Source organism: Cinclus cinclus, chromosome Z (assembly GCF_963662255.1).
Source record: "Cinclus cinclus chromosome Z, bCinCin1.1, whole genome shotgun sequence".
Lineage (NCBI taxonomy): Eukaryota > Metazoa > Chordata > Aves > Passeriformes > Cinclidae > Cinclus > Cinclus cinclus.
Window position 1 is genome coordinate 38,349,305 of NC_085084.1, and position 26,031 is coordinate 38,375,335.

Genomic DNA, 26,031 nt, shown 5'->3' on the forward strand with positions numbered 1-26,031 from the left:
CCTCACCTTTCTATGAGATGGATGCCATAAGGCAAGAAAGCACTTTTTATCCAGTCTCTCAGTTGCCCCATTTCTCCTAATATTATTTTTCCGATACGGTGGGAACACGAGTTCTGCTACGGGAACTGAGGCCAAGATGAGCGATGAAAAGTTCTGCAGTTTGGATCTGTGTGAGCCAAGGGCTGTGTCAGCTGGGCACCCCGCACTAGGGAAGGAGCTGCCCAGACAGAGCTCCCTGGGGTCATGCTGCACACGAGGCTGGCAGGAGACACAGCCAGGGCAGGGGACCCAAAGTGGCCAAAGAGATATTCCTGACCATCCCACATGCTGCTCAGTATTTCAAGCTGGGTACCAGCAGGAGGAAGGATGTTTGGAGTGATGGCATTTGTCTTCTCAATTCACTGTGAGGCTTGAGGGGTCCCTGATGTCCTGGAGATGTGAAACACCTGCCTCCCCTTGGGAAATGGGGAATGAGTTCAAAGGGGTTTCTTGGCCTATGCATGAGGCTTCTGCATTCCCTATGCAGCTCAATTGTTTTCTGCACCTGGCAATTTTCCAGCTTCTACCCTTCCAATTCTCTGCACAGGCCAGCCTGCTGGTGACCGGGCATTGAGTGAGAATGGCTGTGTGTGGCACTTGCTTGCTGCCTGGGCTTATACCACAACATGGCAAATACAGCAAAAGAGGTTGGAATGCAAGAGGAGGAGGGAGAAGGAAGCATCCACGTTTTGGAATGGCGGTGGTTTTTCTGTTTTCCTCAGCCTGCCTTCCCGTAGCTGCTCCAGCACGTGATCTATTTGGTCTCTGCCTCAAAACTTCAGTTTTTCTGGGACCAGCCCACTTGGGCGCAATGCTTTACTCCTTCCAGCACTTTGGGACTCGGCCCACAGCGATGATGCTGGTACCTTCTATTCTCTTTCTTTCTTTCTTTCTCTTTCTTTCTTTCTCTCTTTCTTTCTTTCTCTCTTTCTTTCTTTTCTTTCTTTCTTTCTTTTGTTTCTTTCTTTTCTTTCTTTCTTTTCTTTCTTTCTTTCTTTCTTTCTTTCTTTCTTTCTTTCTTTCTTTCTTTCTTTCTTTCTTTCTTTCTTTCTTTCTTTCTTTCTTTCTTTTCCTTCCTTCCTTTCTTTCTTTCTTTCTTTCTTTTCCTTCCTTTCTTCCTTCCTTCCCATCTGCAGCAGGCAGCTCCCTCTGAGGCGCACGTTTTCTCAGGGAAGCTCCCTCAGGTGCACCTCAGATGGGCGAGTCTCCTTGGAAATGCCACAGCAGTGCAGCAGGAGGATGATGTGATTTTAGTGGATGTGTTGCTTAGCTTTCCATGTTTTCATCAATGTACCTTTTTAGGCCTGTGTCCCACCTTGTTCTGCAGCAAACAAGTGAGGAAGAAGGGCTCTGAAAGGCCTTCCTGAGGTTTTGTCCCACAGCTGGCATTGAAGGGGGGATTTCCATTGATGCTGCCTTTTAGAGCCCAACCTGCATCAAGCCTCATGATTTAACACAGGACAATGAGTGGCCAAAGGTGCTGTTCTCTTTTTTGGTTTCTCCTCACATCATCATGGTCCCTCCTCCGTGTTCAGCTTCTCAGCGTGGGCTACAAGGGCTTCCTGTGTTCTTGGTGTTACTCCCAGATGCCTTGAGCAACAGCTTAGGAACTAGGCGGCCTTTTTGTGTTGCTTTGTAGCAGAGGAGAACTTTGCAGGTGCCTTTTGGCCTTAGCTGAAGTGAGAAGGTGTGCTTCTCGGCGTGACTTCACAAGGCAGCCTAGAGCAGCTGCTATTGTGATGTCAGCGGCCGCATCCCAGCGCTGTCAAGGCAAAGTTGCTGTGCCCAGGCACGGGAGGCCCCAGTGGGCAGAGCAGCTCTTTGGCATGCTCCCTGCAGGTGCAACCTGCTGATCGACGAGGTCTCTGACAGCCAGCTGCACCCTGAGAGCTCTCGCAGGATTTTTGTTTGTCCCCACAAGTGCTGTCTGGAGCTGACTTGAGCAGCATAGCTCCCGCCATGGAGAGAGTGTGTGCTGCAGTTTGCACGGCTTTTACCGTGGCTTATTCTGGCTACTTTTTCACCCACCTGGCACGTAAGTAGGCGCTTCTATTCGGTGCAGCAGATGGAAGGCCAAAGGCCATGAAGAGGCCTTTTGTTGGGTAAAGCTGCTGTCAGCAGCTGCAGCTGACAAGGGGGTGTCTCTAGCCAGCGGGGCGTGGGCTGCATTTGTAATGTAGCCTGCTGGGCTTCTTCTCCCCACACGGCATGGCCTGTGGCAGTGGAGTCTGGAATCTCCTGCGTTTGCTGGCTCAAGAATGACAACTTCTAAGAGAGTAAGACAGGGAGAGCTTAGAAGGAGCACTTGGAAAAACTGCGCTGCTCTCCAGGACTGAGGAGAAGCCTCTTCTTGTCTGCATTCCCCCATCCCAGCACATGTGTGTGGGACTTGACAGTTCCTGTGTGCTGAAAGAGCCCTTCCCTCTGTGAGGAAATCACAGAATCAGCTTGGGAAAGGCCCTTGAAATAGACATTTCAGACAAGTTCCGGTATGCTGCTGGGCACAGGAGGTGTTGCTGTGCGGCGTCACATTAGAACTGCCACCATGGCTAAAGGGCTTGGGCTGAAGCGTTTCGGGGCAAAAGTTTTCAGCAAGCTCGTGGCAACTGACGCTTGCATCTCTTCAGAAAACTGAAATACAGGAAGGAGACGAGCTGTAGCTCCTGCTGGGTGGGGCAGGGCAGAAACAATGACTGTTTCAGAACTTGGACTTCATGGGCCTCAGGTTTCTGGGGCTTGAGTGGCCAAAGAGGACAAAAGACAGACACGAGGCAATCCTTTGTGCTGTTGTCTTGCTTGCTGTGTGACACGAGGCTTGCTGCTGGAGGCATGGAGTGAAAGCAATATGCTCTGGCTTTGGGTTGACTTTTTGGTGGGTTTTCCCAGAGCGGGCAGTTTTCTCACAGCATGGGGTTCTTTTTCCTTTGTGTGTTGCAGGTCACATCGCCCGTGCCTGGAGAGAATCCAGCCCTTGGGTGAGTGGGAAAGGAGCCTTTGGCGTTGGTAGCATTGGACAGCTGTGGAGCAAGCTGTGAGCTGGGCCTGCTGCAGTCCAGTGCCAGCCTGCTTGGATGAATGAAAGTACAGTGCGGGCTCTCTGCAGCAGCAGCAGCAGCAGCAGCAGCAGCAGCAGCAGCAGCAGCAGCAATGTGTGGAGGATGTGTGTCTGTTTTGCCCAGTTCCATTTCAGAGCTTTTAAGCAGTGGAAAGTGGGGTTGCTCGTTGCTTGAATGCATGATGGAATTTCTCCTGTGCAAGAGAGCGCAGTCTGCTCTGATTGGTCCAATTAGCTGGAGGCTGAGCAACTTAGAATCCAGATGATTCCTCCTTAGTGCATCTGGGTTCTAGAGCTGAATATCAAGAAGGTTGCCTGTCCCTCCCATTGCTGTCTGTCTGCAGAGCCCAAAAGCAACCTCAGAGCCTCCTGCGGCTGCGCATCTTCCTGAAGAAGAGGCCAAAGGGGAGGAAGATGCCCACCAAGCTGCAGCTGCTGCTACTGTGGGGCCTGAGCATCCAGCATCAGTAAGTGGCAGCTGGGAGTGGCCCTGTGGCTGGAGCAAAGGAGAGCTGGAAGTTTTTGATCAGACAGCACCTCCCCTGCGTAGTTGAAGATGCTGAGGGCTGGAATCTTTCTGGCACTTGCAGAGTGTTTCACCCCTGGGAAAGGGGTGTGGAACTTGGACATTTAGGCATCCGTTCCCCACCACTCTGATAGGGGCTGTGAATTCCTCTTAGCAAGAGACAAGAGGTAGCATTAGGGTGTCTTTGGATGCTGCTGGGGTACAAGTGAGGCCCTTGGTGGCCAGTGGCTGTGCAGGCTCCCTATCTCTGGTGAGGAGAGCCGTGCAAAGATGCACTTGACAGCCTTGCAGGATATGGAGGAGCCACTGTCCCCTGGAGGGACCTGGCCCTGCTCATCAGCAGCTGTGGGGAGCTCAAGGAGCAGCTAAGCTGCAGCAGGGGCCTGTAGCTGAATATCTGTCAGGTTCTGAATGACAGGTTCTTTCCTGTCCCTCCCGCTGCTGTCTGTGCCCAGAGCCCAAGGGCAGCACCAGCCCCTGCTCTTGCTGAACTTGGAGTCAAGGAAGAGGCTGAAGAGGAGGAAGGTGCTAATGAACCTGTCCCTGCTGTCAGCCCACGGCCTGAGCAGCCAACATCAGTAAGCGCCTGCTTTGGTCAGCGGTGTCTTTGGGGTCATGTTGTGCATGGGGTAAAAGCAGCCTTTGGAATTTGCGCCTTGTGTGAGAGAAGGGGGCAGCAAAAGCCGAGAGGTGAAGAGCCCAGGGTGTGGCCAGCAGCATCTTCCAAGGGGCTTGCATTTGAAATGGGATTGGAGGGGCATCTGTGGCAGGCGTGTTTCTGACCCAAATTTGTTTCTTGTCCCAGAGCTCCACTTCCTCTGGCCTGGCGCCGGCACGAGCTGCAGCTGCCGGCTCTGAAGAAGCCTCCTGTCCCCAAGCTGGAAAGTCAAGCGCGAGCAGCTCGTGCACCTGGAGCACAAGTAGTTCCTCGGGCAGCATGGAGCAGCTGCTTAGAGAGAGGACAGAGGACGAGTGCCTGGCCCTGCTGAGTATGTCCTTTGTGATGCCTGTGTGCTGGAGCAGTGCCCTGTGTGATCGTGTGTCAGCGTGAGCTGTCCCACCTGCAGTTCCTGCTGGGCTGAGTGTCGGCTGCTGCGGCCTCCACACAGGAGCTGTTGTTGTGCTTGGAGGTGCTGAAGGAACAGCGGGCTCTTGCTGCTGCCTCTGAGGGCAGCCTGGCGTGCTTTGGCTTTGCCTGAGCTTGCCTCAGTACAAAAGGCAAAAGAGAGATGGTTTGTGGCTGAGCAGGAGGCCGGGACCTTGTGAATGAGGCGACTTCAGGGAGCTCCTGTGGGGCCCAGCTCCTGTGGGGCACAGCCAAGGTCATCTTCAGATCATAGCCTCTCCTGAAGGCTGAGGAACCTCATTGTTAAGGCCCATGGCAATAGGTTGCAACGTCAGCTGCTGCTGCTGCTCTTGCAAGCCAGAAAGGCATTGTTTAGGTAAAGTGCTGCTTCAAGGCGGAGATCATGCCTCTGCTGGAAGCACTGGGCACTATTCTTCCGCTTCTGGAGCGGGCAGCTGTTGATACAAATTGATTGCAGAAGCCAAGGTGCCTTTGCTGCTTGCAAGGATGCAAGCTTTTGTTGAATGGCACAGAGTGTTCATGGCCAAGAACAGAAAGGTTTGGGTTTTATAGACCACACTCACTTGTCTTGGTCGTGGCCTTCTGATCTCTGTGTCCTTGGACTGTTTCTCCACGTGCTTAGATTTTAGTTTAGGCTTCTAGTTTAGTGCAGACCGTATGTGCTGCAGAGCTGCTTGTCCTGCTGCTGTTGTTTTGGTGGTGCTGCTGGTGGTGCTGGTGCGGCAATGGTGTTGTTGTTTGTCCAGTGAGGGAGTTGAAAGGGCCCAGTGGGCCAGAGAGTGGGGCTGCCTTGGTGATCTGCTGCAGGCTGGCATCTCAGTTTTGAAGTGAGCATCTTTCCTTTGGGTTTTTACAGGGATGCTGGTGAGCGAAGGAGATCCGGAGGCTAAATATACAGAACTGGAAATTATTGGCAAAGGGTGAGTGCAGCCACAGGTGCTTCTTCAAAGGGAGGGGCTGTGTACTTTGCTGCTGTCACCTGTCGCCGGAGTGATGTCAGGCAAGCTGCAAAGCTGTGCAGACGCTGCGCTGAGACGCTGCTATGCCTCAGTTTTGGTCAGCATTGATAGCTGTGGTCTGAAGGCATGGCAAAGACACCTGGATGCTGGAATGGTCCTTTCTGCAGCAAGGAGCAGCACCTGGCACATCTCCTGTCCCTCAAGTGTCTTTCCCCCTCTTGCCGCTTTTCTTGGGACAAATCATTTCTCTGTGTCCCAAAAGGATACAGGATCCATGGCAATGAAAGGAGGAAAAACTTCATTGCCTCCAAGGTCAAGGTAGCAGCTGCGGGCTGTCAGGGAACAGCTCTCAGGAAGCTTTGTTCCAGCGTTTTGCTGAAAACAAGGTTCAGTGGTCAGGATGACCACCTAGCTAGTCTAGAAGCCAAAAGCAGACACAAAAGAAGCAGCTCTCTTTTGTAGCTGAGGTGGAAAAAGCCAAAGCTTCAGGCCAGTGTCCAATGCCAATGCACTCTAGAGGAAAAGGCATCGAGTGCCTGAGGGGAGAGCCCTCGTGGATCCTGTGGGGTTGCGGCCTTTCCTGCAAAGAAAGCACCAAGCTATTCCCTACTGAAAGCCAGCTCTGCTGACTGTCAGTGGGATTGATTTGCAACATTTCCTCTGGGAGTAGCCAAATGTAGAAGAAGTCCCCTGAAAAGTAGAGTGCTTCCTGTGTCTGCTGCACCCAAGAGAAGCAGCTGCCCATGGCTCTGGAGCCAGAAGGCAGCTGTCTGAGGATCTTCTGCTTTGAGCACTTCTCCATTTGTGTGTGCAGCAGTGGAGACCTGTGCCTGCTCTGCCTGTGGCTGCAGCTGTGGCTGGAGACTACTTTCCTTGTCAGCTGCAGAAAGGATGTGTGTTGAGAGGTTTTCTTCTGATGTCTGTGACATGGCTTCAGGCTTCTCAGAAGGCCTGTGTGGAGGTGCCTGAGTGTGGCACATCCACTGCAAGGAGAAGTGTGAGCAGGCCCAACGGCCGTGTGTGTGTGTGTGTGTGTGTCTGGAAAAATCACAGACACGCACGGACACAGAAAGAGAAAGGGGGAAAGGAGCCAGAGCAGAATGTGTCGCGGTGCATTTGCTGTTTGTCCCTGGCCTCTTTTTCCTCCTTGGGCCACAGTGTCTGGCTTCTGCAGGGACTAAAGGACTTCTCCTTTCTCTGCTGCTGTTTTGTTTCTAGGGGTTTCGGCACTGTGTGCACGGCAGTGGAGACTGCCACAGGAGAAGAGGTAAGCGTCAAGCGGTGCTGCAGCTTGTGCAGCTCTCGAGTGCCCTCCCCTGTGCTGTGAGCTGTGCCTGAGCTTTGGGTCGCCAGTAGAGCTTTGCTGCAAAGGCAACTGAAGTGCAGAGCAGGGTCTGCCTGCCAAGCCCAGTGGGGACAGACTGTGTCCTTCTGAGCTGCCGCAAGCAATGCAAGGAGGCCAAGGGCTGTCTTTCTGAGGAGGACACGCTAGCTGGTTCTTAGTGGCAAGGCGGTGTCTTAGAGAATGGCGGTGCCCTTTGGGGCTTTGGCTCGCGGTTCCCGACTTCTCCTTTCGCGCTGTCAGCAAATCCATGGGAATTTTGATGGTAGTTCCTTAGGCACGTGCAGTGCTGCCCTTGGGAACTGTGCTTAGAGAGAGAGGTCTGCAAGGAGTCTCTCGAGGGCCTAAGCCCTGCTCAGAGCCTGGTGTGTATCGCTAGAGGATCAAGGCATGAGCTATTTCTTTTTAGAATCAGTCAGGAATTGCAAATGTCACTGGTGTGCTAGAAAGCATTTTAGCAGAACAAATGGAAAATTGCTGAAGTGAGGATGTGCTAGCCTTGTTTTTTTTTGATGTGTCCTTAATGATGTTCTCATCATGACAACAATTTTTCCATAAAATCTGTCGGCTTTTATTTCTCTGGGGGGTGGGGTGGGCTGGGGGGGACGGTCAGGATGTTTGTAGGGCGGCATTTTATCTGTCATATCTGTAAGGGTTTGCCCTGTTGTTGTGCAGTGAAGAATGCCGGTGGCCACCGGAGTAATGATCAAGCCCCCTAGAAATGGCCAAGGTTTCCCAGGAGTTTTGCTCCATTTTTCCTAGGCCTAAGTTGTTTCCTGCTTGCAAGTGGTGCGTGAATTCAAAATGGGGATGATAAAGTGAGGCCCTGGGGGAAGAATGTGGGTGCAGCGAGGGTGGTTAGAGCTTTGAGCTGGAGAGTTGAGACTGTGTTTCTGCCAGGTTTGCAAGGCAAAGGGTTTCTGGCTGTGTGTCCTGGGAGTGGCGACCAAGGAAGCAGTGTAAAGGGCTCTTGCAAGCTCAGCTTCCGGTTCCTCTGATGTCCAGTCCCAAGGCATTTTGGCACAGCGCAGCTGTATCATCCCAAAATCACAGTGTCCCTGTTGGCCTTGTGTTCCTGTGCCATCGACTTCTTTGATCCATGGTTTGCATGTCGTTTTAGGTGGCCATAAAGAAAATCAGTCTGTTGCAAGTGAAGAGCAACGAACTGTGCGTGAATGAAATCCAGGTCATGCGGGACAATAAGAACGCCAATGTGGTGAACTATGTAGACAGGTGAGTGGTTCTGCTCTTCTGCCGTGAAGGGTCACTGACGTGCTGCAAGCCAGAGGTTCAAGCACTCCTTTGGTTGCTGGCAGAGGGTGGAGCTGTTAATTCCTTCCCCTTTCTGGGCTGATCCACAGCATCTTGGAGGAGTTTGCATGGGGGCTGCATTTATCTTTTGCGGCATATCTAGTTTGAAGTGCGCTTTCAAAGAGCAGGTCTCGGCCCAATTTTACTGCGTCAGCAGCCTCCAAGTTCCTGCCCTCCGTGCCCATTGTCCTGTTGGGTTTGGTGTTTGATTTTTCCCCCAGGGTTCTTGAGTTCTGACAAAGCACTGGAGATGGTATTTCCCATGGCCTGTTGCACAGCTGTGCATACCAAGCAGTCTTTTCTACTGCACAGAGTTCAAGCCCTGTAGAGCCTTGTGAATGCCTATTCCCTTCGTCCTGTCTTCCTCGGAGAGAGACACGGACAAAAGGGTCCATCAGGTCACGCAAGCGCACGCGTTCACCTGCAGGTGGTTGTTTCCTCCTTTCAGCTACCTGGTGCACGAGGAACTCTGGCTCGTGATGGAATACATGGACGGAGGGTCTTTGCACGATGTCATTAGGGAGATCCAAATGGCAGAAGGAGAGATAGCAGCTGTGTCCCGCGAGGTAAGGGATTGCGTTGGTGCTTGCCATGGCTTGGGTGGAATGGGTGGGAAGGGGAGGATTGATTTCATCTTCCGAGCTTCCTTTCTGCCTATCTCTTGTGACTGGCAGAGCGGGGGCAAGTGCATCTGGAGGGCCTGCCAAGGTGCGGGCCCTTCTTCTAGTGCGTTTGTTTGCGTTGGCCTCTGCAAACACTTGCCTGCTGCCTGTGTGTGCTGCATTCCTTCCCTGTAAGAGCAGCCGTGCTGGTGGCACAGTGTCAACCGAGTGGCAAAGACAAAGAGACACTCACAGGACTCTGCCAGAGCTCAGCCTCCAAGGAGAGCTTTGCACCCAAAGGGGCATTTGCAAAGGCATTTGCTGTCATCTGGCTGGAGAGAGCACAGGCACTGCAGCGGTGCTCCTTCAGTCTGTGTTTGCAGGGCACTGGCCAGAAAAAGCATTGCCCTTTCTCTTTCAAAGCGAATACACCCTCTCTTAGAAAGGCCCTGCTGTCGTCATGTTGCAGCAGCAAGCTCTTGCCCTCCCCTCAGCCTTGCCTGCCATGGCTCGGCGTCCCCCAGCAAGTCAGTCTTGCAGATGTGCCACTGCACTGCATGAGGGACGAAGTCAGATCTCCTGTTTGTTTTTCCTCCCTCAGTGCCTGCAAGGCCTGGATTTCCTTCACTGCAAGCAAGTGATCCACCGAGACATCAAAAGCCACAACATTCTCCTGGGCTTGGATGGATCTGTCAAGCTGGGTGGGTGTTGTTAAGGGCAGGCCCAGCCGTGGTGGGCTGTGGGCTGGGGGTGCATTTGAGTGACTTCCAGTTGCCCAAGAGTGGTGCCTGTGGCAGTGCAGGCTGCCCTGCTGCAAGCGCAGAGCACAGCCACAAGGTGCAGGGAGGTGTGGCTGGGAAGAAGGTGTCAGGAGGGGCTTTGGGCTGTGTGTGCCCTCACGCAAGCAAGGCAGTTTCAGTCTGGAGCTTCAGGGAACTAAAAGCCACTGTGTGAAACGGGGGGCTTTTGCTAAGTGGCCCATCTGCTATTTCCTCAGCTGCAGCTGTTAGGAATGCCAGCATGCCATTCCCGTTTGCATTCCCTTTGGATTCCACACTGCCTTCTTGGGCACTGGGAGAGTGGGGACTTCTTCTCTTTGCTTTCCTACTTCACGCTGGCTTGATCCGAGTGTGTTTTTTCTCCTCAGCTGATTTTGGCCTCGCTGCTCAGCTCACGGCTGAGCAGAGCAAACGCAGATCGGCTGTCAGGACTACTTACTGGATGGCGCCTGAAATTTTCACCAGGAAGCCCTACGGCCCCAAAGTGGACATCTGGTCCTTTGGCATCGTGGGGATGGAGATGGTGGAAGGAGCTCCTCCTTACCTGATGGAAACCTCCCGCACGGTGCGCTGCAACTTCTCTCAGATGCTCCTGTCCCTCTAAGAAAATCTGCCCCCGTTCTTCTGCCTGCCAAGCTTGGTAACACCTGAAGACCATAGCTCCCGGCCTGCATAGTCTCTTGTGCTTCTTGCCCTGTATTATTCCCCTTGCCCTTGAATTCGGAACGGCCCAAAGTACGCTGATGCCATTTGCTTGGTGGCAGCTTTGCCTAAGGGAGCAGTGAGCAGCGCCAAGCTGCATGTTACGGAAGAATCCTTGGGATGAGTAGAGTTAGACCAAAGTCCCTCTTCCAAAGCGGCGGTAGAGCTGGTGTCAGTCCTCGGAGAAGCCGAGTGTGCTTTTGCTGATGGATTTGCTCCTGATTCCCAATCAGCCCATGAAATCAGGGCTGAAGGCAGGAGCCTTTGCACATTGGCCTGGCTGTGGTTGCCTCTGGCTTTGGGTTCAGTTGGTTGGGGTGGGAAAGGCATGTCGCAGCCTCTGGCGGGGAAGAAAGGGCCACTTGTGAGAGTGCAGCTTGGCCAGCGGGGTGTGGGTGAGCAGTTTTGGGTGCGAAGGAGACAGGTGGAGTGTGGCGTTGCCTTCTTCTCTAGGCTCGACAGCTGATCAGCACCGGGGGCACCCCGAAGCTGCAGAAGCCCAGGCAGCAGTCGGCTTGGTTGCGAGACTTTCTGCACTGCTGCCTGGAGACAGACGAGGACAGGCGCTGGTCTGCCCAGGAACTTCTGCAGGTAAAAGGCAGAGCAGCTACAGGCTGTGCCAGCTACCCACTGCCAGGGGCTCCTCCTCTGCTCAAGTCCAAGGCGTCAGGTGGGCCCCGCTCCTAAGAATCTCCATTCTGGGGGCTTTCCAAAGGAAAAACAAGGAGAATCCCGGCCTGCCATGGCTTGGAAGGAGCCTTGCAATGACAATTAGACTAAATCTCCTTAAGATGCAGACCTCTGGCTTCATGCATTTGTGGAACTGGAAGCCATGTTTGCCTGTGGCAGGAAAGTCCTGGACAGGGAGACAGAGGTGCACAGACTGCCCTCGTTTCTCTGTGTCTCTGGTAGCCAGAGAAAGGCTGCTTCAGCCTGTGAGGAAAGCTGAAGTTCATTTGTTCTTTTTCTCTTTGGGCAGCATCCGTTTGTAACTTCAGCCAAGCCGACCTCCAGCCTGACGCCTCTGATCATGGCAGCGCAGCAGTTTATGGCTGACAGAAGATTCTAGCCATGCAAGAGGCCGTTGCTGTTTGTTGTTCTTCTGAGTTTGTAGGTTGGAAGGAGTAGTTTGTAGTTTGTAGATAGTTGAGGCTGATAGTCAAAATAAATACTGTAAAACCATCACTGTGTTGGAAGCTTCCCTTCCTTCTGTGAATAAGCTGTAAATTTGAGTCTGAATGGTCAGGTGTTTCTAAAGCATGGGAAGATAGAGGGATGGGGTTTGGGAGTCAGTTTGGAAGTGGGCGGAGGTCTTCCTCCAGAACAAACCTCCTTGTGGAGATACAGGCTTTTAGCTGTGAATAGAGGAGCAGAAGAGGGCAAAACAGAGCAGAGCAGGGGTGTCACTGCTGGGGACGCCGCTGTGGCCGTGGTTGTGTGGCAGCTGCTGGGAAAGTTTGGGAGTGTCTGTGCTGCCCTGGGCAGAAAGGAAGGCAGCCAGGCTTCTCCACAGGCTCAGGCGCAGGTGAGTGTCCAGCAGGAACATGCGTTCTGCTACGGGAACTGAGGCCAAGATGAGGGATGAAAAGTTCTGCAGTTTGGATCTGTGTGAGCCAAGGGCTGTGTCAGCTGGGCACCCCGCACTAGGGAAGGAGCTGCCCAGACAGAGCTCCCTGGGGTCATGCTGCACACGAGGCTGGCAGGAGACACAGCCAGGGCAGGGGATCCAAAGTGGCCAAAGAGATATTCCTGACCATCCGACATGCTGCTCAGTATTTCAAGCTGGGTGCCTGCAGGAGGAAGGATGTTTGGAGTGATGGCATTTGTCTTCTCAAGTCACTGTGAGGCTTGAGGGGACCCTGATGTCCTGGAGATGTGAAACACCTGCCTCCCCGTGTGTGCTGGTTTTACCCTGGCGGGTGGGCCCACTAGCAAGTTTTTCCCCATGAGAACTTCCTCTGTGGATTGATGGGACCAATTGGAGGCTGGTTTAGTTGTTGACAGCCTGAGAAAAGAATTGGAAAAGTCGGTTTGCTCCGTGCATCACATTTGAAGCAGGTAAGCCCCGGGAACGCTCTCTTGCATTTTCGGCCTCTTAAGGTGTGGCATTGGCCTAGCACCGGTCCCTTCTAGTATGGGGCCCGGGCCAGGCACAGGGCCAAGCTCCAGAGGCTGCCGGGCCCCGTCTTTAAGCAGGGGCCCCAGTGGTCAAGAGGAGGAGAGGCCCATTGCTGGGATCCTCGCCTTTTCCCGGTGCGGCCGTGGCTCGGCGGGGCCCTGCCCTGCCCCGGCTCGGAGCAGCCCTGGGGTGGCCGAGCCCGCCCGGCCGCCCTCATGGCCTGGGGGGAGGCAGCTGGGCCCCGTTTGGAAGAGAACCCCACGGCTTTGTGTGCTGGGCAAGGCAGAGGGAGAACCCCCGGCCTGCAGCTGGAGCCGGGTGCAGTGAGAGCCGGAAGAAAGCCATGGAGCCAGAGCCTTGGTACCCATTTCTCCTCTGGCTGGACTTTGCAGTTTTCGTCCTGCCCCTCCAGCGTGGCCTGGGTGGCCTGAGCTCCTGACACAGCTGCCGCATGGCCGGGCCCATCTCCTGCAACTTCTGTGGGAGATTTTAAGTTTTTTTCCAATGCTCAGATAAGACTTACCGCCTTTCATCTTCCCGTGGGTGAGAGGAAGAAGAACAGAAAAGATACACCAAAGTCAATGAAGTCAAAGCTAAGTTTCTAAATGGAAGGAGAATGAAGAGACTCCATGAAGGTGGGCTGAAATATCTTTTTTGTAAGTTATAGGGGTGGACTGTGCTTCACAAACATTTTCTTTAAACCATGGGAAAAAAGAGAGACCTGGGGTGGTGGGGGGGTGGAGCAAGGTGTAAAGGGTTTGAAGAATCCTTTGCCCTGAGGAAAAGAGGGGGATCTCTGTTCCTGGGAATAATATATAAACAGAGAGAGAAGTGAGCTAAAGAGAACTTTTGCCTTGGAGTAGCTCATCCTTACAAGTAATACCCCATGACTTTTTACCATGGCCCGCAACTCAGTTGTGAACAGACTGTGAAGTGGGAGGAGTTTCCTGACAGCAGATCCCGGGCAGCTGTGAATCCTGAGCAAGTGGAGTCAAAAGAGAACTGGCAATTTCCTCTCTTAGTAAAAGATCCTTATAGCTAAAGAAAAAGAAACTCCTCTCCCTAAAGTGAACTGGAAAAGATAATTTACGGAAGAAATTGACGGAAGTGTCTCTGCATGTTGTTAAGCTGTAACAAAGGGGGAAAGAAGAGCTGGTCTGAAAATCTGCTCTGAATTTATTATTCTTATTCTTTGTGTAGTTAATAAAGTCTTTTTCTTTATTCCCTTTGTAAGTGTTTGGCCTGCTTTACTTTTACTCCTAATTCTAGTTCACAACAAAAGGTAACGATATTAAAATTGGCAAACCTTAAACTATTACATTATTGGTACATTGGCCCGGAAACAAACAAACAAACAAACGAAACCATTACACCTTGGGAAATGGGAAATGAGCTCTTTGCTCATTTGCTTGTGGGAAATGCAAAGCCCAGAGAGCTCTCCGGGCCTTGTGCATCCAGGCTCAGAGGTAGAGATGGATACAATGTTTATTTAACCTGAGACTTTAGGGAAGGCCTTTAGAATTACAAGCTAAAAAGTGAAGCAGACAGGAAAGAGGAATACAGGTTTGCACTTGAAATGGAAATATGTTTTAAGCAAGGAGAAAGATGTGTTATGCAAGCCAGGCAATACGTTAAGTAAGGTAGCAAAAGGTTTTCAAACGTAGCAATAGAACTTGTTCTAAAGTTAGTGAAAAGATGAAGATGCAGCAATGTGAATTTAGAAATGCTGTATGATTGGTTGAAAAATGATGCATTGTGGCAAGGCTGCAGAAAGTAAGGAATTAATGATTGCTATGAAAAGACGCTCACAAGTTTTGCAGAAGTATGTGACTAGTGAAAAAACGAACATAAGGCATCGGAATGAAGAAGGGAAAGGCTTCTGATACTATGGCACTGGATGTAACACCTTTAATGCCTCACCTTTCTATGAGATTGATGCCATAAGGCAAGAAAGCACTTTTTATCCAGTCTCTCAGTTGCCCCATTTCTCCTAACATTATTTTTCCGATACGGTGGGAACACGAGTTCTGCTACGGGAACTGAGGCCAAGATGAGGGATGAAAAGTTCTGCAGTTTGGATCTGTGTGAGCCAAGGGCTGTGTCAGCTGGGCACCCCGCCCTAGGGAAGGAGCTGCCCAGACAGAGCTCCCTGGGGTCATGCTGCACACGAGGCTGGCAGGAGACACAGCCAGGGCAGGGGACCCAAAGTGGCCAAAGAGATATTCCTGACCATCCCACATGCTGCTCAGTATTTCAAGCTGGGTACCAGCAGGAGGAAGGATGTTTGGAGTGATGGCATTTGTCTTCTCAAGTCACTGTGAGGCTTGAGGGGACCCTGATGTCCTGGAGATGTGAAACACCTGCCTCCCCTTGGGAAATGGGGAATGAGTTCAAAGGGGTTTCTTGGCCTATGCATGAGGCTTCTGCATTCCCTATGCAGCTCAATTGTTTTCTGCACCTGGCAATTTTCCAGCTTCTACCCTTCCAATTCTCTGCACAGGCCAGCCTGCTGGTGACCGGGCATCGAGTGAGAATGGCTGTGTGTGGCACTTGCTTGCTGCCTGGGCTTATACCACAACATGGCAAATACAGCAAAAGAGGTTGGAATGCAAGAGGAGGAGGGAGAAAGAAGCATCCACGTTTTGGAATGGCGGTGGTTTTTCTGTTTTCCTCAGCCTGCCTTCCCGTAGCTGCTCCAGCACGTGATCTATTTGGTCTCTGCCTCAAAACTTCAGTTTTTCTGGGACCAGCCCACTTGGGCGCAATGCTTTACTCCTTCCAGCACTTTGGGACTCGGCCCACAGCGATGATGCTGGTACCTTCTATTCTCTTTCTTTCTTTCTTTCTCTTTCTTTCTTTCTCTATTTCTTTCTTTCTCTCTTTCTTTCTTTTCTTTCTTTCTTTCTTTTGTTTCTTTCTTTTCTTTCTTTCTTTTCTTTCTTTCTTTCTTTCTTTCTCTCTTTCTTTCTTTCTTTCTTTCTTTCTTTCTTTCTTTCTTTCTTTCTTTCTTTCTTTCTTTCTTTCTTTCTTTCTTTCTTTCTTTCTTTCTTTCTTTTCCTTCCTTTCTTTCTTTCTTTCTTTCTTTCTTTTCCTTCCTTTCTTCCTTCCTTCCCATCTGCAGCAGGCAGCTCCCTCTGAGGCACACGTTTTCTCAGGGAAGCTCCCTCAGGTGCACCTCAGATGGGCGAGTCTCCTTGGAAATGCCACAGCAGTGCAGCAGGAGGATGATGTGATTTTAGTGGATGTGTTGCTTAGCTTTCCATGTTTTCATCAATGTACCTTTTTAGGCCTGTGTCCCACCTTGTTCTGCAGCAAACAAGTGAGGAAGAAGGGCTCTGAAAGGCCTTCCTGAGGTTTTGTCCCACAGCTGGCATTGAAGGGGGGATTTCCATTGATGCTGCCTTTTAGAGCCCCACCTGCATCAAGCCTCATGATTTAACACAGGACAATGAGTGGCCAAAGGTGCTGTTCTCTTTTTTGGTTTCTCCTCACATCATCATGGTCCCTTCTCCGTGTTCAGCTTCTCAGCGTGGGCTACAAGGGCTTCCTGTGTTCTTGGTGTTACTCCCAGATGCCTTGAGCAACAGCTTAGGAACTAGGCCGCCTTTTTGTGTTGCTTTGTAGCAGAGGAGAACTTTGCAGGTGCCTTTTGGCCTTAGCTGAAGTGAGAAGGTGTGCTTCTCTGCGTGACTTCACAAGGCAGCCTAGAGCAGCTGCTATTGTGATGTCAGCGGCCGCATCCCAGCGCTGTCAAGGCAAAGTTGCTGTGCCCAGGCACGGGAGGCCTCAGTGGGCAGAGCAGCTCTTTGGCATGCTCCCTGCAGGTGCAACCTGCTGATCGACGAGGTCTCTGACAGCCAGCTGCACCCTGAGAGCTCTCGCAGGATTTTTGTTTGTCCCCACAAGTGCTGTCTGGAGCTGACTTGAGCAGCATAGCTCCCGCCATGGAGAGAGTGTATGCTGCAGTTTGCACGGCTTTTACCGTGGCTTATTCTGGCTACTTTTTCACCCACCTGGCACGTAAGTAGGCGCTTCTATTCGGTGCAGCAGATGGAAGGCCAAAGGCCATGAAGAGGCCTTTTGTTGGGTAAAGCTGCTGTCAGCAGCTGCAGCTGACAAGGGGGTGTCTCTAGCCAGCGGGGCGTGGGCTGCATTTGTAATGTAGCCTGCTGGGCTTCTTCTCCCCACACGGCATGGCCTGTGGCGGTGGAGTCTGGAATCTCCTGCGTTTGCTGGCTCAAGAATGACAACTTCTAAGAGAGGAAGACAGGGAGAGCTTAGAAGGAGCGCTTGGAAAAACTGCGCTGCTCTCCAGGACTGAGGAGAAGCCTCTTCTTGTCTGCATTCCCCCATCCCAGCACATGTGTGTGGGACTTGACAGTTCCTGTGTGCTGAAAGAGCCCTTCCCTCTGTGAGGAAATCACAGAATCAGCTTGGGAAAGGCCCTTGAAATAGACATTTCAGACAAGTTCCGGTATGCTGCTGGGCACAGGAGGTGTTGCTGTGCGGCGTCACATTAGAACTGCCACCATGGCTAAAGGGCTTGGGCTGAAGCGTTTCGGGGCAAAAGTTTTCAGCAAGCTCGTGGCAACTGACGCTTGCATCTCTTCAGAAAACTGAAATACAGGAAGGAGATGAGCTGTAGCTCCTGCTGGGTGGGGCAGGGCAGAAACAATGACTGTTTCAGAACTTGGACTTCATGGGCCTCAGGTTTCTGGGGCTTGAGTGGCCAAAGAGGACAAAAGACAGACACGAGGCAATCCTTTGTGCTGTTGTCTTGCTTGCTGTGTGACACGAGGCTTGCTGCTGGAGGCATGGAGTGAAAGCAGTATGCTCTGGCTTTGGGTTGACTTTTTGGTGGGTTTTCCCAGAGCGGGCAGTTTTCTCACAGCATGGGGTTCTTTTTCCTTTGTGTGTTGCAGGTCACATCGCCCGTGCCTGGAGAGAATCCAGCCCTTGGGTGAGTGGGAAAGGAGCCTTTGGCGTTGGTAGCATTGGACAGCTGTGGAGCAAGCTGTGAGCTGGGCCTGCTGCAGTCCAGTGCCAGCCTGCTTGGATGAATGAAAGTACAGTGCGGGCTCTCTGCAGCAGCAGCAGCAGCAGCAGCAGCAGCAGCAGCAGCAATGTGTGGAGGATGTGTGTCTGTTTTGCCCAGTTCCATTTCAGAGCTTTTAAGCAGTGGAAAGTGGGGTTGCTCGTTGCTTGAATGCATTATGGAATTTCTCCTGTGCAAGAGAGCGCAGTCTGCTCTGATTGGTCCAATTAGCTGGAGGCTGAGCAACTTAGAATCCAGATGATTCCTCCTTAGTGCATCTGGGTTCTAGAGCTGAATATCAAGAAGGTTGCCTGTCCCTCCCGTTGCTGTCTGTCTGCAGAGCCCAAAAGCAACCTCAGAGCCTCCTGCGGCTGCGCATCTTCCTGAAGAAGAGGCCAAAGGGGAGGAAGATGCCCACCAAGCTGCAGCTGCTGCTACTGTGGGGCCTGAGCATCCAGCATCAGTAAGTGGCAGCTGGGAGTGGCCCTGTGGCTGGAGCAAAGGAGAGCTGGAAGTTTTTGATCAGACAGCACCTCCCCTGCGTAGTTGAAGATGCTGAGTCAGGCTGGAATCTTTCTGGCACTTGCAGAGTGTTTCACCCCTGGGAAAGGGGTGTGGAACTTGGACATTTAGGCATCCGTTCCCCACCACTCTGATAGGGGCTGTGAATTCCTCTTAGCAAGAGACAAGAGGTAGCATTAGGGTGTCTTTGGATGCTGCTGGGGTACAAGTGAGGCCCTTGGTGGCCAGTGGCTGTGCAGGCTCCCTATCTCTGGTGAGGAGAGCCGTGCAAAGATGCACTTGACAGCCTTGCAGGATATGGAGGAGCCACTGTCCCCTGGAGGGACCTGGCCCTGCTCATCAGCAGCTGTGGGGAGCTCAAGGAGCAGCTAAGCTGCAGCAGGGGCCTGTAGCTGAATATCTGTCAGGTTCTGAATGACAGGTTCTTTCCTGTCCCTCCCGCTGCTGTCTGTGCCCAGAGCCCAAGGGCAGCACCAGCCCCTGCTCTTGCTGAACTTGGAGTCAAGGAAGAGGCTGAAGAGGAGGAAGGTGCTAATGAACCTGTCCCTGCTGTCAGCCCACGGCCTGAGCAGCCAACATCAGTAAGCGCCTGCTTTGGTCAGCGGTGTCTTTGGGGTCATGTTGTGCATGGGGTAAAAGCAGCCTTTGGAATTTGCGCCTTGTGTGAGAGAAGGGGGCAGCAAAAGCCGAGAGGTGAAGAGCCCAGGGTGTGGCCAGCAGCATCTTCCAAGGGGCTTGCATTTGAAATGGGATTGGAGGGGCATCTGTGGCAGGCGTGTTTCTGACCCAAATTTGTTTCTTGTCCCAGAGCTCCACTTCCTCTGGCCTGGCGCCGGCACGAGCTGCAGCTGCCGGCTCTGAAGAAGCCTCCTGTCCCCAAGCTGGAAAGTCAAGCGCGAGCAGCTCGTGCACCTGGAGCACAAGTAGTTCCTCGGGCAGCATGGAGCAGCTGCTTAGAGAGAGGACAGAGGACGAGTGCCTGGCCCTGCTGAGTATGTCCTTTGTGATGCCTGTGTACTGGAGCAGTGCCCTGTGTGATCGTGTGTCAGCGTGAGCTGTCCCACCTGCAGTTCCTGCTGGGCTGAGTGTCGGCTGCTGCGGCCTCCACACAGGAGCTGTTGTTGTGCTTGGAGGTGCTGAAGGAACAGCGGGCTCTTGCTGCTGCCTCTGAGGGCAGCCTGGCGTGCTTTGGCTTTGCCTGAGCTTGCCTCAGTACAAAAGGCAAAAGAGAGATGGTTTGTGGCTGAGCAGGAGGCCGGGACCTTGTGAATGAGGCGACTTCAGGGAGCTCCTGTGGGGCCCAGCTCCTGTGGGGCACAGCCAAGGTCATCTTCAGATCATAGCCTCTCCTGAAGGCTGAGGAACCTCATTGTTAAGGCCCATGGCAATAGGTTGCAACGTCAGCTGCTGCTGCTGCTCTTGCAAGCCAGAAAGGCATTGTTCAGGTAAAGTGCTGCTTCAAGGCGGAGATCATGCCTCTGCTGGAAGCACTGGGCACTATTCTTCCGCTTCTGGAGCGGGCAGCTGTTGATACAAATTGATTGCAGAAGCCAAGGTGCCTTTGCTGCTTGCAAGGATGCAAGCTTTTGTTGAATGGCACAGAGTGTTCATGGCCAAGAACAGAAAGGTTTGGGTTTTATAGACCACACTCACTTGTCTTGGTCGTGGCCTTCTGATCTCTGTGTCCTTGGACTGTTTCTCCACGTGCTTAGATTTTAGTTTAGGCTTCTAGTTTAGTGCAGACCGTATGTGCTGCAGAGCTGCTTGTCCTGCTGCTGTTGTTTTGGTGGTGCTGCTGGTGGTGCTGGTGCGGCAATGGTGTTGTTGTTTGTCCAGTGAGGGAGTTGAAAGGGCCCAGTGGGCCAGAGAGTGGGGCTGCCTTGGTGATCTGCTGCAGGCTGGCATCTCAGTTTTGAAGTGAGCATCTTTCCTTTGGGTTTTTACAGGGATGCTGGTGAGCGAAGGAGATCCGGAGGCTAAATATACAGAACTGGAAATTATTGGCAAAGGGTGAGTGCAGCCACAGGTGCTTCTTCAAAGGGAGGGGCTGTGTACTTTGCTGCTGTCACCTGTCGCCGGAGTGATGTCAGGCAAGCTGCAAAGCTGTGCAGACGCTGCGCTGAGACGCTGCTATGCCTCAGTTTTGGTCAGCATTGATAGCTGTGGTCTGAAGGCATGGCAAAGACACCTGGATGCTGGAATGGTCCTTTCTGCAGCAAGGAGCAGCACCTGGCACATCTCCTGTCCCTCAAGTGTCTTTCCCCCTCTTGCCGCTTTTCTTGGGACAAATCATTTCTCTGTGTCCCAAAAGGATACAGGATCCGTGGCAATGAAAGGAGGAAAAACTTCATTGCCTCCAAGGTCAAGGTAGCAGCTGCGGGCTGTCAGGGAACAGCTCTCAGGAAGCTTTGTTCCAGCGTTTTGCTGAAAACAAGATTCAGTGGTCAGGATGACCACCTAGCTAGTCTAGAAGCCAAAAGCAGACACAAAAGAAGCAGCTCTCTTTTGTAGCTGAGGTGGCAAAAGCCAAAGCTTCAGGCCAGTGTCCAATGCCAATGCACTCTAGAGGAAAAGGCATCGAGTGCCTGAGGGGAGAGCCCTCGTGGATCCCGTGGGGTTGCGGCCTTTCCTGCAAAGAAAGCACCAAGCTATTCCCTACTGAAAGCCAGCTCTGCGGACTGTCAGTGGGATTGATTTGCAACATTTCCTCTGGGAGGAGCCAAATGTAGAAGAAGTCCCCTGAAAAGTAGAGTGCTTCCTGTGTCTGCTGCACCCAAGAGAAGCAGCTGCCCATGGCTCTGGAGCCAGAAGGCAGCTGTCTGAGGATCTTCTGCTTTGAGCACTTCTCCATTTGTGTGTGCAGCAGTGGAGACCTGTGCCTGCTCTGCCTGTGGCTGCAGCTGTGGCTGGAGACTACTTTCCTTGTCAGCTGCAGAAAGGATGTGTGTTGAGAGGTTTTCTTCTGATGTCTGTGACATGGCTTCAGGCTTCTCAGAAGGCCTGTGTGGAGGTGCCTGAGTGTGGCACATCCACTGCAAGGAGAAGTGTGAGCAGGCCCAACGGCCGTGTGTGTGTGTGTGTGTGTGTGTGTGTGTGTCTGGAAAAATCACAGACACGCACGGATACAGAAAGAGAAAGGGGGAAAGGAGCCAGAGCAGAATGTGTCGCGGTGCATTTGCTGTTTGTCCCTGGCCTCTTTTTCCTCCTTGGGCCACAGTGTCTGGCTTCTGCAGGGACTAAAGGACTTCTCCTTTCTCTGCTGCTGTTTTGTTTCTAGGGGTTTCGGCACTGTGTGCACGGCAGTGGAGACTGCCACAGGAGAAGAGGTAAGTGTCAAGCGGTGCTGCAGCTTGTGCAGCTCTCGAGTGCCCTCCCCTGTGCTGTGAGCTGTGCCTGAGCTTTGGGTCGCCACTAGAGCTTTGCTGCAAAGGCAACTGAAGTGCAGAGCAGGGTCTGCCTGCCAAGCCCAGTGGGGACAGACTGTGTCCTTCTGAGCTGCCGCAAGCAATGCAAGGAGGCCAAGGGCTGTCTTTCTGAGGAGGACACGCTAGCTGGTTCTTAGTGGCAAGGCGGTGTCTTAGAGAATGGCGGTGCCCTTTGGGGCTTTGGCTCGCGGTTCCCGACTTCTCCTTTCGCGCTGTCAGCAAATCCATGGGAATTTTGATGGTAGTTCCTTAGGCACGTGCAGTGCTGCCCTTGGGAACTGTGCTTAGAGAGAGAGGTCTGCAAGGAGTCTCTCGAGGGCCTAAGCCCTGCTCAGAGCCTGGTGTGTATCGCTAGAGGATCAAGGCATGAGCTATTTCTTTTTAGAATCAGTCAGGAATTGCAAATGTCACTGGTGTGCTAAAAAGCATTTTAACAGAACAAATGGAAAATTGCTGAAGTGAGGATGTGCTAGCCTTGGTTTTTTTTGATGTGTCCTTAATGATGTTCTCATCATGACAGCAACTTTTCCATAAAATCTGTCGGTTTTTATTTCTCTGGTGGGGGGGTGGGTGGCGTAGGGGGGGACGGTCAGGATGTTTGTAGGGCAGCATTTTATCTGTCATATCTGTAAGGGTTTGCCCTGTTGTTGTGCAGTGAAGAATGCCGGTGGCCACCGGAGTAATGATCAAGCCCCCTAGAAATGGCCAAGGTTTCCCAGGAGTTTTGCTCCATTTTTCCTAGGCCTAAGATGTTTCCTGCTTGCAAGTGGTGTGTGAATTCAAAATGGGGATGATAAAGTGAGGCCCTGGGGGAAGAATGTGGGTGCAGCGAGGGTGGTTAGAGCTTTGAGCTGGAGAGTTGAGACTGTGTTTCTGCCAGGTTTGCAAGGCAAAGGGTTTCTGGCTGTGTGTCCTGGGAGTGGCGACCAAGGAAGCAGTGTAAAGGGCTCTTGCAAGCTCAGCTTCCGGTTCCTCTGATGTCCAGTCCCAAGGCATTTTGGCACAGCGCAGCTGTATCATCCCAAAATCACAGTGTCCCTGTTGGCCCTGTGTTCCTGTGCCATAGACTTCTTTGATCCATGGTTTGCATGTCGTTTTAGGTGGCCATAAAGAAAATCAGTCTGTTGCAAGTGAAGAGCAACGAACTGTGCGTGAATGAAATCCAGGTCATGCGGGACAATAAGAACGCCAATGTGGTGAACTATGTAGACAGGTGAGTGGTTCTGCTCTTCTGCCGTGAAGGGTCACTGACGTGCTGCAAGCCAGAGGTTCAAGCACTCCTTTGGTTGCTGGCAGAGGGTGGAGCTGTTAATTCCTTCCACTTTCTGGGCTGATCCACAGCATCTTGGAGGAGTTTGCATGGGGGCTGCATTTATCTTTTGCGGCATATCTAGTTTGAAGTGCGCTTTCAAAGACCAGGTCTCGGCCCAATTTTACTGCGTCAGCAGCCTCCAAGTTCCTGCCCTCCGTGCCCATTGTCCTGTTGGGTTTGGTGTTTGATTTTTCCCCCAAGGTTCTTGAGTTCTGACAAAGCACTGGAGATGGTATTTCCCATGGCCTGTTGCACAGCTGTGCATACCAAGCAGTCTTTTCTACTGCACAGAGTTCAAGCCCTGTAGAGCCTTGTGAATGCCTATTCCCTTTGTCCTGTCTTCCTCGGAGAGAGACACGGACAAAAGGGTCCATCAGGTCACGCAAGCGCACGCATTCACCTGCAGGTGGTTGTTTCCTCCTTTCAGCTACCTGGTGCACAAGGAACTCTGGCTCGTGATGGAATACATGGACGGAGGGTCTTTGCACGATGTCATTAGGGAGATCCAAATGGCAGAAGGAGAGATAGCAGCTGTGTCCCGCGAGGTAAGGGATTGCGTTGGTGCTTGCCATGGCTTGGGTGGAATGGGTGGGAAGGGGAGGATTGATTTCATCTTCCGAGCTTCCTTTCTGCCTATCTCTTGTGACTGGCAGAGCGGGGGCAAGTGCATCTGGAGGGCCTGCCAAGGTGCGGGCCCTTCTTCTAGTGCGTTTGTTTGCGTTGGCCTCTGCAAACACTTGCCTGCTGGCTGTGTGTGCTGCATTCCTTCCCTGTAAGAGCAGCCGTGCTGGTGGCACAGTGTCAACCGAGTGGCAAAGACAAAGAGACACTCACAGGACTCTGCCAGAGCTCAGCCTCCAAGGAGAGCTTTGCACCCAAAGGGGCATTTGCAAAGGCATTTGCTGTCATCTGGCTGGAGAGAGCACAGGCACTGCAGCGGTGCTCCTTCAGTCTGTGTTTGCAGGGCACTGGCCAGAAAAAGCATCGTCCTTTCTCTTTCAAAGCGAATACACCCTCTCTTAGAAAGGCACTGCTGTCGTCATGTTACAGCAGCAAGCTCTTGACCTCCCCTCAGCCTTGCCTGCCATGGCTCGGCGTCCCCCAGCAAGTCAGTCTTGCAGATGTGCCACTGCACTGCATGAGGGACGAAGTCAGATCTCCTGTTTGTTTTTCCTCCCTCAGTGCCTGCAAGGCCTGGATTTCCTTCACTGCAAGCAAGTGATCCACCGAGACATCAAAAGCCACAACATTCTCCTGGGCTTGGATGGATCTGTCAAGCTGGGTGGGTGTTGTTAAGGGCAGGCCCAGCCGTGGTGGGCTGTGGGCTGGGGGTGCATTTGAGTGACTTCCAGTTGCCCAAGAGTGGTGCCTGTGGCAGTGCAGGCTGCCCTGCTGCAAGCGCAGAGCACAGCCACAAGGTGCAGGGCGGTGTGGCTGGGAAGAAGGTGTCAGGAGGGGCTTTGGGCTGTGTGTGCCCTCACGCAAGCAAGGCAGTTTCAGTCTGGAGCTTCAGGGAACTAAAAGCCACTGTGTGAAACGGGGGGCTTTTGCTAAGTGGCCCATCTGCTATTTCCTCAGCTGCAGCTGTTAGGAATGCCAGCATGCCATTCCCGTTTGCATTCCCTTTGGATTCCACACTGCCTTCTTGGGCACTGGGAGAGTGGGGACTTCTTCTCTTTGCTTTCCTACTTCACGCTGGCTTGATCCGAGTGTGTTTTTTCTCCTCAGCTGATTTTGGCCTCGCTGCTCAGCTCACGGCTGAGCAGAGCAAACGCAGATCGGCTGTCGGGACTACTTACTGGATGGCGCCTGAAATTTTCACCACGAAGCCCTACGGCCCCAAAGTGGACATCTGGTCCTTTGGCATCGTGGGGATGGAGATGGTGGAAGGAGCTCCTCCTTACCTGATGGAAACCTCCTGCACGGTGCGCTGCAACTTCTCTCAGATGCTCCTGTCCCTCTAAGAAAATCTGCCCCCGTTCTTCTGCCTGCCAAGCTTGGTAACACCTGAAGACCATAGCTCCCGGGCTGCATAGTCTCTTGTGCTTCTTGCCCTGTATTATTCCCCTTGCCCTTGAATTAGGAACGGCCCAAAGTACGCTGATGCCATTGGCTTGGTGGCAGCTTTGCCTAAGGGAGCAGTGAGCAGCGCCAAGCTGCATGTTACGGAAGAATCCTTGGGAAGAGTAGAGTTAGACCAAAGTCCCTCTTCCAAATTGGCGGTAGAGCTGGTGTCAGTCCTCGGAGAAGCCGAGTGTGCTTTTGCTGATGGATTTGCTCCTGATTCCCAATCAGCCCATGAAATCAGGGCTGAAGGCAGGAGCCTTTGCACATTGGCCTGGCTGTGGTTGCCTCTGGCTTTGGGTTCAGTTGGTTGGGGTGGGAAAGGCATGTCGCAGCCTCTGGCGGGGAAGAAAGGGCCACTTGTGAGAGTGCAGCTTGGCCAGCGGGGTGTGGGTGAGCAGTTTTGGGTGCGAAGGAGACAGGTGGAGTGTGGCGTTGCCTTCTTCTCTAGGCTCGACAGCTGATCAGCACCGGGGGCACCCCGAAGCTGCAGAAGCCCAGGCAGCAGTCGGCTTGGTTGCGAGACTTTCTGCACTGCTGCCTGGAGACAGACGAGGACAGGCGCTGGTCTGCCCAGGAACTTCTGCAGGTAAAAGGCAGAGCAGCTACAGGCTGTGCCAGCTACCCACTGCCAGGGGCTCCTCCTCTGCTCAAGTCCAAGGCGTCAGGTGGGCCCCGCTCCTAAGAATCTCCATTCTGGGGGCTTTCCAAAGGAAAAACAAGGAGAATCCCGGCCTGCCATGGCTTGGAAGGAGCCTTGCAATGACAATTAGACTAAATCTCCTTAAGATGCAGACCTCTGGCTTCATGCATTTGTGGAATTGGAAGCCATGTTTGCCTGTGGCAGGAAAGTCCTGGAAAGGAAGACAGAGGTGCACAGACTGCCCTCGTTTCTCTGTGTCTCTGGTAGCCAGAGAAAGGCTGCTTCAGCCTGTGAGGAAAGCAGAAGTTCATTTGTTCTTTTTCTCTTTGGGCAGCATCCGTTTGTAACTTCAGCCAAGCCGACCTCCAGCCTGACGCCTCTGATCATGGCAGCGCAGCAGTTTATGGCTGACAGAAGATTCTAGCCGTGCAAGAGGCTGTTGTTGTTTGTTGTTCTTTTGAGTTTGTAGGTTGGAAGGAGTAGCTTGTAGTTTGTAGTTTGTAGATAGT

General features: G+C 52.6%; 2 protein-coding genes across 2 annotated transcripts; both read left to right on the forward strand.

The window, feature by feature from the left end:
* The first annotated feature begins 1,998 nt into the window (after window positions 1–1,998).
* LOC134056962 (serine/threonine-protein kinase PAK 3-like) lies at window positions 1,999–11,471 on the forward strand. The gene is made up of 11 exons (XM_062513924.1): window positions 1,999–2,074; window positions 2,977–3,070; window positions 4,426–4,505; window positions 5,564–5,627; window positions 6,885–6,933; window positions 8,129–8,241; window positions 8,768–8,885; window positions 9,523–9,622; window positions 10,069–10,265; window positions 10,856–10,993; window positions 11,382–11,471. Exons 1-11 carry the CDS (start codon window positions 1,999–2,001, stop codon window positions 11,469–11,471), a joined length of 1,119 nt encoding a protein of 372 aa, XP_062369908.1.
* Window positions 11,472–16,465: 4,994 nt separating this feature from the next.
* Window positions 16,466–25,946, forward strand: LOC134056963 (serine/threonine-protein kinase PAK 3-like). The gene is made up of 11 exons (XM_062513925.1): window positions 16,466–16,541; window positions 17,444–17,537; window positions 18,887–18,966; window positions 20,025–20,088; window positions 21,356–21,404; window positions 22,604–22,716; window positions 23,243–23,360; window positions 23,998–24,097; window positions 24,544–24,740; window positions 25,331–25,468; window positions 25,857–25,946. Exons 1-11 carry the CDS (start codon window positions 16,466–16,468, stop codon window positions 25,944–25,946), a joined length of 1,119 nt encoding a protein of 372 aa, XP_062369909.1.
* Window positions 25,947–26,031: the final 85 nt, after the last annotated feature.

Excerpts from the sequence above, each read along its gene's own strand:
- LOC134056962 (XM_062513924.1), top strand. The coding sequence starts at position 1,999 with ATGGAGAGAGTGTGTGCTGCAGTTTGCACGGCTTTTACCGTGGCTTAT. Across the intron at positions 2,075-2,976 it reads CTTTTTCACCCACCTGGCAC|GTCACATCGCCCGTGCCTGG; the intron begins GTAAGTAGGCGC and ends TGTGTGTTGCAG. Across the intron at positions 4,506-5,563 it reads TCCTGTCCCCAAGCTGGAAA|GGATGCTGGTGAGCGAAGGA; the intron begins GTCAAGCGCGAG and ends GGGTTTTTACAG.
- LOC134056963 (XM_062513925.1), top strand. The coding sequence starts at position 16,466 with ATGGAGAGAGTGTATGCTGCAGTTTGCACGGCTTTTACCGTGGCTTAT. Across the intron at positions 21,405-22,603 it reads AGACTGCCACAGGAGAAGAG|GTGGCCATAAAGAAAATCAG; the intron begins GTAAGTGTCAAG and ends ATGTCGTTTTAG. Across the intron at positions 23,361-23,997 it reads TAGCAGCTGTGTCCCGCGAG|TGCCTGCAAGGCCTGGATTT; the intron begins GTAAGGGATTGC and ends TTCCTCCCTCAG.